The 17,179-nt window shown below is 46.5% G+C and overlaps 1 protein-coding gene across 4 annotated transcripts in view; it reads left to right on the plus strand.

Annotated features, from left to right (window-relative positions):
* Positions 1–17,179, plus strand: part of LOC141259599 (uncharacterized) — a 248,968-nt gene that overhangs the window by 81,037 nt on the left and 150,752 nt on the right. For all 4 annotated transcript variants that reach the window (XM_073675832.1, XM_073675830.1, XM_073675833.1 and 1 more), the window contains 2 exons: positions 2,289–2,419; positions 3,495–3,695. In XM_073675832.1, coding sequence (XP_073531933.1) covers positions 2,289–2,419; positions 3,495–3,695 — 332 coding nt within the window. The remainder of the gene's footprint in view (positions 1–2,288; positions 2,420–3,494; positions 3,696–17,179) is intronic.

Genomic DNA, 17,179 nt, shown 5'->3' on the forward strand with positions numbered 1-17,179 from the left:
AATCCTCTGTAACCAACCGTACAAAGATTTCCACTGCCGGACTTATAGACAGGGGAGAGAACTTTGTGGACTTGGGTAAAAGTGTTTGTAGCAACCCACCTGTCCTTGGGGACTCCAGCTCCAAGAGGAGGTCTTCAAGAGTTTATACGGCCTCCCTTTCCGCCGCAGCCACTGGGTCCCCGTCACCACTTGGCCTGGAATGAAGTTTTTTTAAGATAAGTTTACGGGCAAAAAGGTGGAGGTCCTTTAAAGCGGTGAAAAAATTAAATGAGTTGGTTGGAGCAAGTGACAAACCCAACTCCAAAACCTCCACCTGTGCCTTAGTCAGAGTGTGTGTCGAGAGGTTCATAACACGGAGCCCCCCCTGCGAGCCACCAACCTGGTATGGTGTGGTTCGCTTCCTTCTATTGTTTGGTCTCGTCTGAAAGTATGATGCAGATTGAGGGGTTGTAGAAGGGCCAAGGCCCGAACCTTCTCCCAGAGTTCTCTCATCAATAGAGATGGAGGAGGCAGCTGAAGAGGATCTGGAGCATGATGAATAATTTCTGGAGTTCTGTCGTGCTCTATTTGTTGAAAATCTCCATTTATATACACAGAGGGTTTGTTTATCTTTAGTATCACGTGCAAATTTTTTGGTTTTATTTGCGTAAATCTCTTTTACCCATTTCTGTGACTCCAGGTCGATATCCTCATTCAATTGCCTCAGATCTTCAGGTGACATCTTTTTTAAAATAGTCTGTAATGATTCAAGCTCTGTTTCCATCTCGTTTAGTGAAGTTTCGTTCAATTCCTTCAAGAGATTTAGGAAACCCAGGGAGCAGGTATTAGCCAGTACCTCCCAACGATTTTTAAAAGATTCGTCAATAGTAAATGATGGGAAGATCTGGACTCTAAGGCCCCTAGGAATGAGGCCACCGTCAATATATTTACAGAGGAATGCGTGATTCAACCAAGTCCGTGTTCTACACTTCAGTAATGCCCTCAATTTAGTAATGCTCTCCTGCAGTCCCAAACCTTGCACTTGCACCAGTGTCGATAGAAATCTCATTAAGTTGAGCACTTTGTCTGTTATGAAAATTTTCTGATTGAACATTTGAAATGTTATATTTGTATTAAATAATACATCTATTTTATGCCATATTTACTCTTTGGTTTTCCTGGTTTTTGCACAGATTCCCTTCTGGTATACAAATGAGAGATTATTATGGTCTCTATAGTGTTGCAGCAGCCATAGGTCAGCGTCTGTCAGTCTGTTAAGTAAATGTGACATGCAGAAGTAGTGCTGTTGCTTTAAAAGCATTCAGCAACTATTAGAAGTAACAAGCACAGGAGGAGACAGGAGGTGTTTTTATCCAGAGGCATCCAGCAGCTAGAGGGGTTAACACAGTCACAGGAGAGGGGGAGTGTTTTGGCAGAGCCCCAGAGGGATTGTGGGGAAGATGTATACTGTCTGGCCGTAGCCAAAGAAAAAGATGGCTTATGATCTCACAGAAGTTAAGGGAACAGAATTCAGGTCAGGAGGGAAGCTAAACAAAGGTCAGTTAGACTCCATGAGCTAACAGTGTGGAGTATTACTGGCCAGGAAGATAAGGACTGGAAGGAAGCCTGTTATAGATATCATCTCCCTCATCACACCCTTCCCCCCCTCCATCTCCATGCAGGATAAAGAATGCTGTGTACTATTGAGTCCTTGTGAAGGAAAAGCCTGTGGTTGTGTATGCATTAAAACTGTGCTGTACTGTGCTACCGGATAATAGACTGTGTACTGCTGTGCTGCAAAGGAGATTGTACTGTTATTACTGGAGCCTGTTGCTCAAAGAGACATTTGCATTACACTGGCCGTGCCTCATTTAATGTTACTGTTCTACCTTTTATGAAGACTCTTGTCAGATGTGTCTAGCGGCAACTGAATCTATCGTGTGCCTGAGAGAAGCTGCAGCCTATGGTCGCCCTGAGTAACGGTTCCCCCAGGATTCCAATGAATTCATGTAACCGGTCTCGCCCCTATCTGAACTTAGGCGGCATGCGTGTAACATAAAGTATTAATGACTAAGGATGGAAGAGCACTGCCTGTTGTACCCATCCATGGACTCTATTCAGAGTGTGTAATTGAACTTTAACCTCATTTTTACTTTCTCACACTTTTAGATATTCTTTCATCATTTCAAAATGAATTGTACCAAATCCCTGGATAAACAAAGTGGAGATTATCTTTAAACTAAAAAGTACTGTAACTTCAGAAAGTGTATTGACCATTCATTCATTAATGCTTTATTTTTTATATCAAGGTTTCAAGTTAAGTAAACAAGAAATAGATGGTGCGAATCTCTCAGACTGGGCACATGTTAATGTGGACCGCTTTGCATTGCTGCTTGACCTGTGGACTTGGGAATGTGCACTATTAGAGAACAAACAGCAGGTACTTCAAATACATTTTTCTTCCTAGATGGATTTTATGCAGCTCTGTTTTGAGTCAAGCTCTTTTGCTTAAATTTTCAGGTCACAGAATAATTATGTAGTGGCAGCTCTCCACTTAAAGGGAATCTGTCATATTCACATACTTTATTAATCTGCGAATATGGGGTTAATCTTCATGTTAATAGCACTCTAAAGCCATGCGTCTGCCACCCTGAGAGCATGGCTACTGGGAGGAAATTAACTTTATTCCTCCCAGCAGCCTCCGGCTTTCAGTCATGGAGACGGCTTTGGTCACCGCTCAGTGCATAATCACGTCCCAGCACTGGCTGACAGCTGTCTCAGCAGTATTTCAGAAGAGATACGGCTGTCAGTCAATGTGCCGGGTCATGTTTACAGCTGCCACTCACTATGTACTGAAGCTGTGTGTCTATGAAAAGTTGGAGGCTGCCAGGAGGAATAAAGTCAGTACGTCAGCCCCCCACAGCTTTAGAACGCTATTAACCTACAGATTGACCCTATATCTGCAGGCTTAATCATTTGGGGACATGACACATGACCTTTAAAGGGTTATTATTACCAACATTGCAAGTTATCACCTTTCTATATGATAGATGATAACTTGCTGATTGGTGGTGGTCAGACCACTAGGATCCCAAGAACAGGGCACTGAAATGCCCCATCAGAAGGAGGCGGTGTTCATGCTCGTGCACCACCTCTCGAGTCACTGAGTACTGTGCTCCGCTATTTTCAGGAGTCCAGTAGGAGCCTGGTTCTGACTTAGTATTTTAGAGCCTTCTTCTTGGGATCGGTAGAGATCTCCGCAGTCAGACCCCACTAAATTATCACCTATTCTGTGGATACTTGATAACTTCCAATGTTGAGGATAAGCCTTTAACATGGTACTATGTGAAAGAAGGTCTCCATAGAACTTTTCTCAGTCATTACCCCTCGTGTGTGGATTCAATTGATCTTTCGGTCTGCAGCTAGTATGCTTCCTATATGCAGAGAGTGAAATGTAACAGAGGTGATTTTCTCATTTTCTAGCATCTGAGTATTTTTGTGTATTTCTTGTTTAGCTTGCTGACAGTTACTATGAAGCTTACCAGCATACTCTGGATCCAGAAGAGCGATTTGCCTTGGCACAAGTGATTACTGACATCATGTTTAGGCGCCCACGGTTTGACATTGGCTCCAAATACTTCCTGGAAGCTTATAGGGATGAATGCCAATGCCTAAGGCTTCACTTGCAGCTTGTCAGAGATGTTTTGACAAGCCAGGTAAGCAAATAAAAAAAAATCATAAATGGAAACGTTAACCTGCTTTAATTCAGATAAAAAAAACAAACAAAAATTCTTGAAATGCTCTACATCAGTATGCAAAATTCTAGATAGTATTACTTCTAAGGACTGAGTAAAACTGATGCAGTGTTATACAGTTATATGAAAAAGTTTGAGCACCCCTATTAATCTTAAGCTTAATGTTTTATAAAAATTGGTGTTTTGCAACAGCTATTTCAGTTTGATATATGTAATAACTGTTGGACACAGTAATGTTTCTGCCTTGAAATGAGGTTTATTGTACTAACAGAAAATGTGCAATCTGCATTCAGACAAAATTTGACAGGTGCATAAGTATGGGCACCTCACAAGAAAAGTGACATTAATATTTAGTAGATCCTCCTTTTGCAAAAATAACAGCCTCTAGTCGCTTCCTGTAGCTTTTAATGATTTCCTGGATCCTGGATGAAGGTATTTTTGACAATTCCTCTTTACAAAACAATTCCAGTTCAGTTAAGTTTGATGGTCGCCGAGCATGGACAGCCCTCTTCAAATGATCCCACAGATGTTCAATAATATTCAGGTCTGGGGACTGGGATGGCCATTCCAAAACATTGTAATTGTTCCTCTGCATGAATGCCTGAGTAGATTTGGAGCGGTGTTTTGGATCATTGTCTTGCTGAAAGATCCATCCCCTGCGTAACTTCAACTTTGTCACTGATTCTTGAACATTATTGTCAAGAATCTGCTGATACTGAGTGGAATCCATGCGTCCCTCAACTTTAACAAGATTCCCGGTGCCGGCATTGGCCACACAGCCCCAAAGCATGATGGAACCTCCACCAAATTTTACTGTGGGTAGCAAGTGTTTTTCTTGGAATGCTGTGTTTTTTTGCCGCCATGCATAACGCCTTTTTGTATGACCAAACAACTCAATCTTGGTTTCATCAGTCCACAGGACCTTCTTCCAAAAAGAAATTGGCTTCTCCAAATGTGCTTTTGCATACCTCAGCCGACTCTGTTTGTGGCGTGCTTGCAGAAACGGCTTCTTTCGCATCACTCTCCCATACAGCTTCTCCTTGTGCAAAGTGCATTGTATAGTTGACCGATGCACAGTGACACCATCTGCAGCAAGTTGATGCTGCAGCTCTCTGGAGATGGTCTGAGGATTGTCCTTGACTGATCTCACCATTCTTCTTCTCTGCCTTTCTGATGTTTTTCTTGGCCTGCCACTTCTGGCCTTAACAAGAACTGTCCCTGTGTTCTTCCATTTCCTTACTATGTTCCTCACAGTGGAAACTGACAGGTTAAATCTCTGAGACAGCTTTTTGTATCCTTCCCCTGAACAACTATGTTGAATAATCTTTGTTTTCAGATCATTTGACAGTTGTTTTGAGGAGCTCATGATGCCACTCTTCAGAGGAGATTCAAACAGGAGAACAACTTGCAAGTGGCCACTTTAAGTAGCTTTTCTCATGATTGCATACACCTGGCTATGAAGTTCAAAGCTCAATGAGGTTACAAAACCAAAAAAAGTGCTTTAGTAAGTCAGTAAAAAGTAGGTAGGAGTATTTAAAACAAGAAAATGATAAGGGTGCCCATACTTATGCACCTGTCAAATTTTGTTTGAATGCAGATTACACATTTTCTGTTAGTACAATAAACCTCATTTCAAGGCAGAAACATTACTGTGTCCAACAGTTATTACATATATCAAACTGAAATAGCAGTTGCAAAAGCACCAATTTTTAAAAAACATTAAGCTTAAGATTAATAGGGGTGCCCAAACTTTTTCATATAACTGTACCTAACACCAATCCTGAGGAGCTGAGATCTAACACAAGGATAGAAAAGTGTCATGCACTGGTTCTATACCATGAATGGGTCAAACTTGAGCCGTTCTCCCTTTAGAAAGAGAACAGTCACAAGTCAAGTTTTTCTACTTTACGGATCATGACCGTAAGCACCGTGTCAAACGTGCATTATGCTTACTGTCACTTTACTAGTCACAAAATGAGTAATGGTTTCAGCACTCGGAAAGAAACAAACACAACTGAATCAACAGTATAATGTATAGACAAGGCTTTTGTTCGGGCTCCTGTTGCTTTCAGAAATTCCAACCTCATAGTGTGCCACCTCACACAGTCACATGCCTCACTCCCTGACACTTAACAGGCATCAGTCTTCTTCAAAGTTCCTACATATAAGGCCAGGTTCACACTTCCTTATGTTCTCTCATGTGAGAGAATCGGGCCGATTATGCTAATGTCACTCGGCTCAAACTCTGTCACCTTAGTGTGATCCAACTCTCTCATAGGAGATAACCGTATCACAGGTGCGGAGAACTTAATTTCTCCCATCTTCTCCATTGTCTGGGTCCACTGTAATCTGACTGCACTCGGATGACATCAGAGTGCAGTGCGATGTTTCACACACACCCATAGACTTGTATGGGTGCGTGTGATCCGATTATCAGATGAACCCGCAGCTTGCTGCAATTGTTTTCTCATGACAACTCGGCATGAGAATAAAAGCGGTGGTTGGCACTGCCCAATAGTATAACTACTATTTAGATCCCCTCCTCACACTCTGTGATGCTAACTGCTAGGATCCTTCCACTTAGACCAGGGTTGTTAAACTCAAATACACCGTGTGCCAAAATTAAAAGCTTGGACAAAGATGCTGGCCAACCTTGATATTTATTAAAAAAATATCTACAATTGAGTTTTTAATTATTATCAAATATAACAATGAACCTTTTCATATGGAAACAAACTTGTAGGAGTTGTCCCACTAACAAAGTACATTTTAACTAATAGATCTTAGAATAAAATAAACACATAATCACAAATGGTAAGAGCAATAAACACATTTGGCCCAAGGGCCTAATTTAAATATGTAATGATAAATATGATATGGAAGGATAAAAAACATTGAATTAATTAACAAATTATGCAGATAATAAAGTATGATGCCCACAAAAGTGCTCGTCAAACACAGTAAGATACCTCCACAGTGAATTCCTCCACACGCACAGTATGAGGACCCTACTGTATCCCCCTCCCTCAATCCCACCCGACAAAGAATGGTGACCCCATCACAGTAATATTTCCCAACTGTGATCCCCACATAGCCCTTCATACAGTATAATAGGCCCTGCATTGCCTTCCATACATTATAATAGCCTCACATAGTCCTTCATACAGAAGAATGGCCCCACATAGTCCTCCATACAGTATAATAGCCCCACATAGTCCTCCATACAGTATAATAGCCCCACATAGTCCTCCATACTGTATAATGGGCCCTGCATTGCCTTCCATACAGAATAATGGCCCCATATAGTCCTACATACAGAATAATGGGCCCACATAGCCCTCCATACAGTATAATAGGTCCCACATAGTCCTCCATACAGTATAATGGCCCCACATAGTGCTCCATGCAGTATAATGGGCCCCACCTAGCCCTCCATACAGTATAATGGCCCCACATAGTCCTCCATACAGTATAATATTCCCACATAGTCCTCCATACAGTATAATGGGCCCCACATAGTCCTCCATACAGTATAATGGGCCCTGCATTGCCTTCCATACAGAATAATGGCCCCATATAGTCCTATATACAGTATAATGGCCCCACATAGTCCTCCATACAGTATAATAGCCCCACATACTCCTCCATACAGTATGATAGCCCCACATAGTGCTCCATGCAGTATAATGGCCCAACATAGTCCTCCATACAGTATAATGGCCCCACATAGTCCTCCATACAGCATAATAGCCCCACATAGTGCTCCATACAGTATAATGACCCCACATTAAAAAAAATAAATATCTCTCCCAGGCCCCCACTGCTCTAGTCTCGGTAGCAATCTCTCTGAACCTCTTCACTGCTCTGCACAGCGGGTGCATTGTTGTAATTTCCACCATTGCTTTCACCTGTTTCGGCATCCAGGTTGACGATATAGTTGAAAGTGCGAAGCCAGGTCGGGTGAGGAATCGCGCTTGGCATCACAAGCCAAATACACTCACCCGTGGGCCAGAGTTTGACATGTGTGACTTAGACGCTGTCTCACACAAGTGCCCTAGTTAGGTATTCTTTCCTACTGTTTAAATCCCACAGTTTAACAGGACTATGCACAATTCCTCTATGACTATGCACAACCTCTTTTTAGGTGTGACCCTAATGCTAGAAGACTCACCTCTTCATGTGCCTAGTCCTCAAGTAAACTGGGGAAGTTTGAGATCCAGCTATACTTTGCTCTAATTAAAAACAGTCTTGGAAAGATGGTGGATAATTCTGATCACCATTCCAATCCAGCAACCTTCAGGTCATTCTTTCTTACTGCAGAGGAACCAGTTCAGTTGCTTCTCCCAATGACCACAGTTCTGGACTATCAATAAATTTAGAACCTCACACACTCCGTCAGCATGGTGGCTCAGAGTATTTGTGTCACCTGTCTCTTAGCTGGGTTAATTTACCTCCATTTAAAGGAACACAATCATTTACAAAAAGCATACAATTGTGTTACGTTTCCACAATGAGCTTTTGGTTTTTGACGCTGCATTTTGCTGCGTCAAAAATGCAGCGTCTTACAGTTCCAGCAAAGTGGATGGGATTTACAGAAATCTTATGCCCAATGTGCTTCTTTTTAACGCAGCATGAACTGACCTGCAGTGTATGTTTTAAGTCCGCAGCATGTCAATTTCTCTTACAGGTGCGCTGAGTTTTATGTGCGGAATTTCCCCATAGACTTGCAATTGGTGCGGAAATTCTGCAGGTAAAAAAGTGCGCTTCTGCGGCAGAAACGCATCAAAAATGCACCTCAGTATGCCAATAAAGTTTCCTCAAAATATCAGGACCTATGAAAAGGAAATATCAAAAACAAAGCAGCTTTATTTAAAGTATGACACACCAAAAAGAGACAAAAAACACAGCGTCAAAAACGTGATATAAATGCATGTGACTTTCTTACAACCCATGCTAGTCTTAATGATTGTGGCCATTGGAGTGAGATGAGTCTAATTTACTGTATTAAGCGGCACCTCTGACTGAACTGTACTCCAGTCACAAACTGGAGTACATTTCTGAAGTAAATTATTCTGCTAAAGTGATGTAACTTTCCATAAATTTGAAGAATGGGCTCAGCCACGCTACATTCCACCCATGCTCCATCTATATCGTCATAGCTGGCCAGAACTAGCGTGAAAACGTCAAAAGGCGCCATATTTATGCACAACTTCTGAGTTGCGCAAAAATATTGTGATTTATTCAGGTGTATTTTGCCAGAATTCTGGTGTAAACACCGTAATGAGTCGGCTCCATTGCATCAGTTGTATCCCATGTAATCCTTTAAGTTGCTTAAAATAAAATAGTGTCAGCTGCAGGACCCCCCCAATAGTAATCACTGCTAGATTGCCGCCATTACAATGACAGCAACAATGCCCATCAACAGCAATAACAGTCAGTGATAGCCACAATGGCTGCATAAGCAACGACCACAGCGTCCCACCAAACTGTGACAGTGATAATATTCTACAAAGTCGCTACAGTGGCAGACACAACCCCCATAACTGCCAGCCACAGTACTCCCATAACACTGGCATCCATGCCACTGCCATGCCCCTCCATGCTCCCACATTAATACCTTTTCCTGCGGTGCTGCTCCGGTGAAGAACATGATCTGAAACATACACTTGAGCTCCTACTTGGCCAAACATATATTGTCCCATGTTTCAGGCTCCGTATCATAGGAAATGTATCTGAAGACGTTCATGACCAGAATATTGTGAGCCATAGGAATGTTTTAAATTATTTATAATTATTATTCAAAACTGTTAGTCCATACATTTTTATTTTAAAACCACAGTAATAATATTCAAAAGGGACAGGTGCTTTCTTTCTCTAAAAATCTCATTCCCGAGAAAGAAAATTAAGAAGAATAATCTTTCCAACCTATATAACAAATTCTGAATTATAGCACTTTATTGTTTTTTTGCCTTAGAAGAATCGGAAGTTCTTTACTTTCTTTGCTGTTAAGATAGGAAGAAACAGATGCTATGTAGAAATATCACAGTAGAATTTGACCTGGCCCATGTAGATCTCTGCCATCCGTTCCCCAATCTATCATGATACATCACGTCCATAATTCATACGATTAACTGCGGCGGTCATGTTAATGATAATCATCACTGCAGGACCAGTGGGCACCGCTGAAGCAATGGGATTGAATATGTGGCGCCCTGCTGTGCATTGGTGCCACAGAACCCACAAGGGTGCATGGATGGACTTCTCCACAAGAGGCCCTCACACATTCACACACCTCCACCCTACCACCTCAGACCAGCAGAGGGAGCCCGTTAGGGATATATAAAGGGAGGGTGGAGCCAGGCAGCTCAGTCTTAGTTTCAGTTTAGTGTTCAGAAACAGAGAGGAACACAGCTCAGAGTTGAGCAGAGAGCGTGCTGACGCTCAGAGAGCAGTGAAGAGAGCAGCAAGCTGGCAGCAGTGCTTAGGCGAGCCAAGACCTACAGCACGTGTGAAAGCCTAGAGAGGGCCTTGAGTAGGCCAAAGGCGAGAGGAGAAGAAAGAAGTAGCAAGGGGGGCAGAGGAGCATACCAGGCTCACCCCGATATATATACTTGACACCGGATCCGGGCCTACAGGGACTCCTTATACCCAGTAGGAACCACCGGAACCCCTGGAGGACTACAGGTCCCAGGTTCACCAAACGCTGGCTATAGTACCAGGGCTAGGAGTCACGGAGGTCCCAGCGTCCAGGGAGAGTGATCTCCAAAGAGAAGGCCCTACCACCAGGTCAGCAGGTGCCAAGAGAGACAGTAACCAAGCTAGGCCTAGTTCCGGGCAGGCCAGAAGCTTAGCGAGTAAAGCAACGGATCAGGAGGCCCTATACTCGCTCACTGGGGAGAGTCCAAAAGTGTGCCCTTCACCTGGAGTACCCTGGACCATGCCTGCAGCATCATCAATAAAGGTACTGAAGCTTACCCCCGTGTGAGTGTCCGTCTTTCCCCTGGGACCGTCCTGCCGTCTCTCCCCTGCACCACCATCCATTACACCCCACGCTGCCCTGAGGCCCGCTCCACCTGTGGGGAGCCATTCCGTGGCAAGCTGCCCTACCATCTGCCTCAGAGGACTGCTCCGCAGTGGCGGCACCCCTTAGCCAATTTCCACAGGTGGCGTCACGAACTTTCCCAAATCCGCCATATATAATAATCACCTTTTCACTATCCGCCCTGGGTCACGAACGGGGCCAGCCACCGTGATATCCCCCGGCAACCAGAGGCCCAGCTGCCGAGTACCCCACGACACAGGGGGAGCGTCATGTTTTGGCGTCACGAACAGGATTGAGTGCCCATTGCCACCGGGCACTGTGCGCCTTAAAAGACTGTAGTACTCACTGTGGTGAAGTTTTCCCGCCATTCCCGAGATTTCCCGCCATTGTCCGCCATCTTCCTGTCGCCGCGCAGGAAGAAGAGGGGCGTAACCGCGGGAATCGGAGAGGCGTAACCGCTGGAAGCGCACGAAGTTGAGGACACGCCCCGCCCCTGACGTCGAACCAGGAAGCATCAGGTCCTGGAAGGAGCGAGAGGATGCTCTGACGTCAGACGCGAGCGACGCAAGGTCCAGGAAGAAGACCGTCGCCCGCAGAGCTGCGGCCTACCTGGTAAAGAAAGTGAAGAAGGTAGGCTCCGGTTCACTAGGTGGGCGCAACAATGGCCGACGACCAGCAAGCCGCCGGAGCACCGGTTAACGCTCCTGATGCCCAACCTGCACCCGGCGCTGCACAGGCCGGAGCTGCCGCTCCACCAACAGGGGTCGTGACCCCGTTATTACCTATGGCCCTGCCGTGTATCCCTGGAGCGAAGTGGCTCCCCCAGTATAACGGCAAACCGGACACCCGGATTCAAGAGAAGAATATGCGGTGTGCTAGACATGTATTCTATGACCGGTAAACAGAGAGCCGCTGTCGTGCTGGGACAATTGACTGGTGCCGCAGAGCGGGAAGTTGAAACCTGGCCAGCCGCAGACCAGGAATCAGTATCCATCATCTTTAGGAGACTGCAGACTCTGGAAACAACAGATACTGCTGTCCAACGTTACCAGGGTGGGGCCACCTCAGTGCCCGCAGCACCCACTGCTCCTTCACTAATGGCCGAAACAAAGATGCAAACAGTGCCCCCTAGCGAGCTGGACGCTCTGAAGTGCGCCAGTTAAGTAAAACCCTGGCCACTGTCCTGAGCACCCTGCAGCTACAGGAGGAGCCCGAGCCGGAAGGAAGGATACTACTCGCTGACAGCCCTGAGGATGTCTCCTGGATGAGAAGAAGGAGGAGGACAACGCCACCCCGTAGGAGGACAATGCCGCCAAGCAGGAGGACAACGCCAACCCGTGGGAGGACCAACGACCAACGTCACCCTCCAGGAGAATTCATCTGCTACCGCTGCCAGAAGGCCGGCCACACAGTGCGGAACTGTCCTTTAAACGGCCAAACCCTGGGGCCGAGGGCCAACACCCAGGAGTAAATCAAGCAGGCCCATCAAACTGGTACCATCGGTTCGTGGGAGGAAGACCTTTCCTGTCCATTGTGCTGGACGGCATCATGACACCTGCCCTGCTGGACACTGGATCTCAGGTAACCATCATGCCAGATGTCCTCTACAAAAGGTTCTGGTCCATAGACGAACTTCGCCCGCCAGCTCCAAACCTTTCCGTGTATGTCTCCAATGGCCTTCCCCTTAACCTAGTCGGGGTTAAGGATGTGGCAGTAAAGGTGGGAAGAGTGGAACTGAAGGACCAGGGACTAATTGTAGTAGAGACTAATCCTGATGATACAGACTTGTATATGGTACTTGGCACAAATATTGTCGGTAACTGTTTGGGAGAAGTGTTGTTTTTGCTCCAACAGATGGCCAACACTGCCAAACCAGGGCAGAGGAGGGTGCTCCAGAAAGAGATCCGAGCCCTTATGTACCAGCAACAGGTAAAGCTAACAGGTGGTGAAATTGGTAATGTATGGGTGACAGACCCGATACCCATTGTGATCCCCCCGATGAGTGAGATGCTGATTTGGTGTAGAGCAGCAATAGGTCTCAAAGGACGGAGCTACCAGGCGGTAGTAGAGCCCCTTAGCTCGGAGCATAGACCTACACTCTTGACTGCCAGAGGGGTAGTGGATGTACGCAATGGGAGGGTGCCCGTACGTCTCCTAAACTATGGGGAGGACGAGGTTAGATTACCACGCTACGCCACTGTTGCCAAACTGTACACAGTAGATAACAACTCCATACACACGGCGGAGTCCTTAACCTCACCAGACGAAGTGGAGGATAATGACCCGGGAACCCAGGTGGAGGATTGGTGTCAACAGCTCCATGTTGGGACAGACACCACTCCTGCCCATAAGAAACAGGGTGTACACCGGGTGGTTCAGGAATACAAGCAGGTATTCAGTAAACACCCACTTGACTTTGGGAGGATTAAAGGGGTACAACACCATATAGCCACAGGTGACCATCTACCCATCAAAGAACGTTACAGGCCCATACCACCAGCACACTACCAGAAGGCGAAGGAGATGTTGCACGACATGAAGAAGGCAGGGGTAGTAAGGGATAGCTGTAGTCCCTGGGCAGCTCCCCTGGTCCTAGTCAGGAAAAAGGATGGAAGCATGAGAATGTGTGTAGATTACAGACAGGTAAATCGCATAACACACAAAGATGCATACCCTTTGCCCCGTATAGAGGAATCCCTGGCTGCATTAAAGTCTGCAAATTACTTCTCCAACCTTGACCTCACTAGTGGGTACTGGCAAGTAGCTGTTGCTGAGGATCGGGAGAAGACGGCCTTCACTACCCCGATGGGGCTCTGCGAGTTCAACAGTATGCCGTTCGGCTCTGAAACACCCCCGGAACGTTCCAGAGATTGATGGAGTGCTGCCTGGGACACCGCAACTTCGAGACTGTACTGCTATACCTGGATGACGTGATAGTGTACTCCAAAACGTACGAGGACCATTTGAAGCACCTGGCAGAGGTATTTGAGTCGCTGTCCCGGTATGGGATGAAGCTGAAGCCCTCCACGTGCCACCTGCTCAAGCGAAAGGTACAGTACCTGGGGCACATCGTCAGTCCAGAAGGAGTAGCACCGGACCCGGAGAAGGTCACTGCCATCCAGAAATGGCCGGAGCCGAAGAGCCTCAAGGAGGTACGTCAGTTCCTGGGAATAGTCGGGTATTACCGGAGATTTGTTAAGGACTATACCAAGAAAGCGGCGCCTTTGCAAGATCTCCTGGTAGGACAGTCCAGGAGAGGCTGAACCCCCCCGTTCCAGTGGGGTAAGGAGCAAGCTGAATCCTTTGAGGTGATGAAGGAGATCCTGACCGGCGAAGAGATCCTAGCCTACCCTGACTACAGCCAACCATTCCTGCTGTACACTGATGCCAGCAACGAGGGATTAGGAGCTGTGTTAAGTCAGAAGCAGAATGGCCGAGAGAAGGTGATCGCCTATGCAAGCAGGAAGCTCCACCCGACCGAGAGGAACCCAGAGAACTATAGCAGCTTCAAGTTGGAGTTCCTAGCCCTGGTCTGGGCCATCACCGAGCGGTTCAAGCACTACCTAGCCTCCAGTAAGTTCACTGCCTACACTGATAATAACCCCTTGATTCATCTAGAAACAACCAAGTTAGGAGCCATGGAACAACGATGGATGGCTCGGCTGTCAAACTACCAGTTCACCATTAAGTACCGGGCAGGCCGCAAGAATGCCAATGCCGATGCCCTGTCCAGGATGCCTCACCAGTCGGACACTGAAGAAGAAGTGGATGACTTGGAAGAGATTGAGCTACCTGCCTTCCACAGAAATGGGATGGTCCATGAGCAGCGCACCTCCAGGAGGTATCGTGGTAGGACACTAAACCCTTTGCCTCACCACAGTTGGAAGGAGACCCAGGACAGCGACCCGGTTGTCAGCCGTATCAAAGAACTGATAACCTAAGAAGGTTCCTCCCTGGAGAAGGATGCGTCTCCGCAAGCCAAGCAACTGTGGAATGAGAGAAGCCGGCTGTTCATCTATAGAGAGAAGCTGTGCCGAAGGTATGTCAACCAAAAAGGACCCATGAGATGGTATGGCAGATCGTAGTGCCCAGGACAGACATCCAGATGGTGTTGGAGGCCTACCACGATCAAGCGGGGCACTTTGGCTGGAAGAAGCTAGAAACCCTGCTGAAAGGTCGGTTTTATTGGGTTGGAATGCGCAGTTCCATAGAGAGATGGTGCCGGGATTGTGGACCTTGTAGCCTCAGGAGAAAAGACTACAGAAGCCAGAAGGCACCCCTGCAACCCATCAAGACAACTCGACCATTGGAGATCGTGGCCCTGGATCATGTCAAGCTGTCACCCAGCAGGTCAGGATATTCCTATGCCCTGACCATGGTGGATCACTACTCCCAGTTCCTGGTGGTCGCCCCCGTCAAGGATCTGACGGCAGAAACTGCGGCAAAGATGTTTCAGGCGTACTTCTGCAGGCCCCATGGATACCCGGAGCAGGTGCTGACAGATCAAGGCACTGCCTTCGAAGCCGAATTGTTCAAGGAGTTTTGCCATCTGTACGGGTGTAAGAAGATCCGGACTACACCGTACCACCTCCAAACCAATGGGTTATGTGAAAAGATGAATAACATCGTCATCGACCTGTTGAAGACCTTACCGCTAGAAGAAAGAAACCAGTGGCCAGACGTACAACTACATACCTGTGAGTTCCACCAATTGTACTCCAGCATATCTCATGCGAGCACGACCCGGAAAGTTACCCATGGACCTGGAGCTTGGGGTAGTAGAACCCGAAGCAGATATGTCCACTGAAGACTGGGACACGACACGACAGGAACAGTACAGGAGAGTACAAGCCTGTGTCGAAGACAGTCTGAATAGGGTAAGAGACAAGCAGCAAGCACAGTACAACAAGAGTGCACCAGCAGAACCCTTTTCACCTGGAGAAGTTGTGCTAAAGAGAAAAAGAAGAAACCACAAACTTGATGACCAGTGGGAGAGGGAACCCTACACTGTGTTAAATTCAAGATTTGATAACAGGATGTTTAATTACCAAGGACGGAGGAAGAACGGCTGCAACGGTATCTAGAGACCATCTGAAGTTGTGTCCAGGTCTGCAAAAGCCCCATGAAGAAGTGCCTCTCATCGTACCAGAGGAGCCTAAAGAAGCAGTAATACATACTGAATTAGGAGATTTCCCGGCAGATTGGCCCAAATTAGGAGGAGCAGTGATAATACCTGTGATCCACTTCTACCAACAGCCAGAAGACCCTCCACAGCAAGTAGAACCTGTAGGTGCCCCAGAAGAGCCTGCTCAGGAAGAATCCCCAGAAGAAGAATCCCCGGTTGGAGCAGAGCAAGAAGGCCCAGCCAATGGCACACTTGCCAGTTCCGTAGGGAGGTTAAGGCAGTCTTGCAGTCCCTCCACACCTAGAACTGACAGAATGGGAGGTAGTACAAGCACCAGTACCACACGCATCCCAGTACTACGTAGGTCAACACGTAGCACGCAAGGTCAGACCCCTGTCAGATACAGAGCGTAGAAAGAGAAACACTGACAGTATAAATAGTTGCCCCTTGGGGTATGTTATTCTTGTGTAATTTTCATGTATGTATTTGACTTATTTTTGCCTTACAATGGACAATTTAGGTGACATGGACACTTTTCTTGTTGCATTTCATTACCCGTAAGGGTATATATAAAGGACTCTGTGGCTGAGGACTGTGTGCAGCCCAAAAACTGTTTACTTGTACATATTGCACTCCCTGGAGTGCCCCTTTTAGGTAACCACTGAACAAAAACCTGTTTGGCGTGGCGGAAGACGTGGTCCAACTGCGGATCACCTATGCCCTGCAGCCACGCCCAGGGCCTACGTGGAGGGTTTACGGACAGGTCCCTCAAGCTCCCTTGTACTTTGCAGTGAAATGGACACCCTGTTAGGGGACTCACTGACAATTGCTCAAAAACTTTAACTATTGTACATATATTGATTATTTATTATGTTTTTGTTATCTGTAACGTTCAAGAAAATTGCCTCCCATAAAGGGAAGAAATTTTATTGTTAACCTGTTTTGAAAAAATGCTTCAGTCCAGGAGTACTGAGTTTTACTAGGGGGGAATGTGGCGCCCTGCTGTGCATTGGTGCCACAGAACCCACAAGGGTGCATGCATGGACTCCTCCACAAGAGGCCCTCACACATTCACACACCTCCACCCTACCACCTCAGACCAGCAGAGGGAGCCCGTTAGGGAAATATAAAGGGAGGGTGGAGCCAGGCAGCTCAGTCTTAGTTTCAGTTTAGTGTTCAGAAACAGAGAGGAACACAGCTCAGAGTTGTGCAGAGAGCGTGCTGACGCTCAGAGAGCAGTGAAGAGAGCAGTAAGCTGGCTGCAGTGCTTAGGTGAGC

This window comes from Phyllobates terribilis, unplaced genomic scaffold (genome assembly GCF_046119375.1).
Source record: "Phyllobates terribilis strain yellow unplaced genomic scaffold, ASM4611937v1 Scaffold_3__8_contigs__length_932513732, whole genome shotgun sequence".
Classification (NCBI taxonomy): Eukaryota; Metazoa; Chordata; class Amphibia; order Anura; family Dendrobatidae; genus Phyllobates; species Phyllobates terribilis.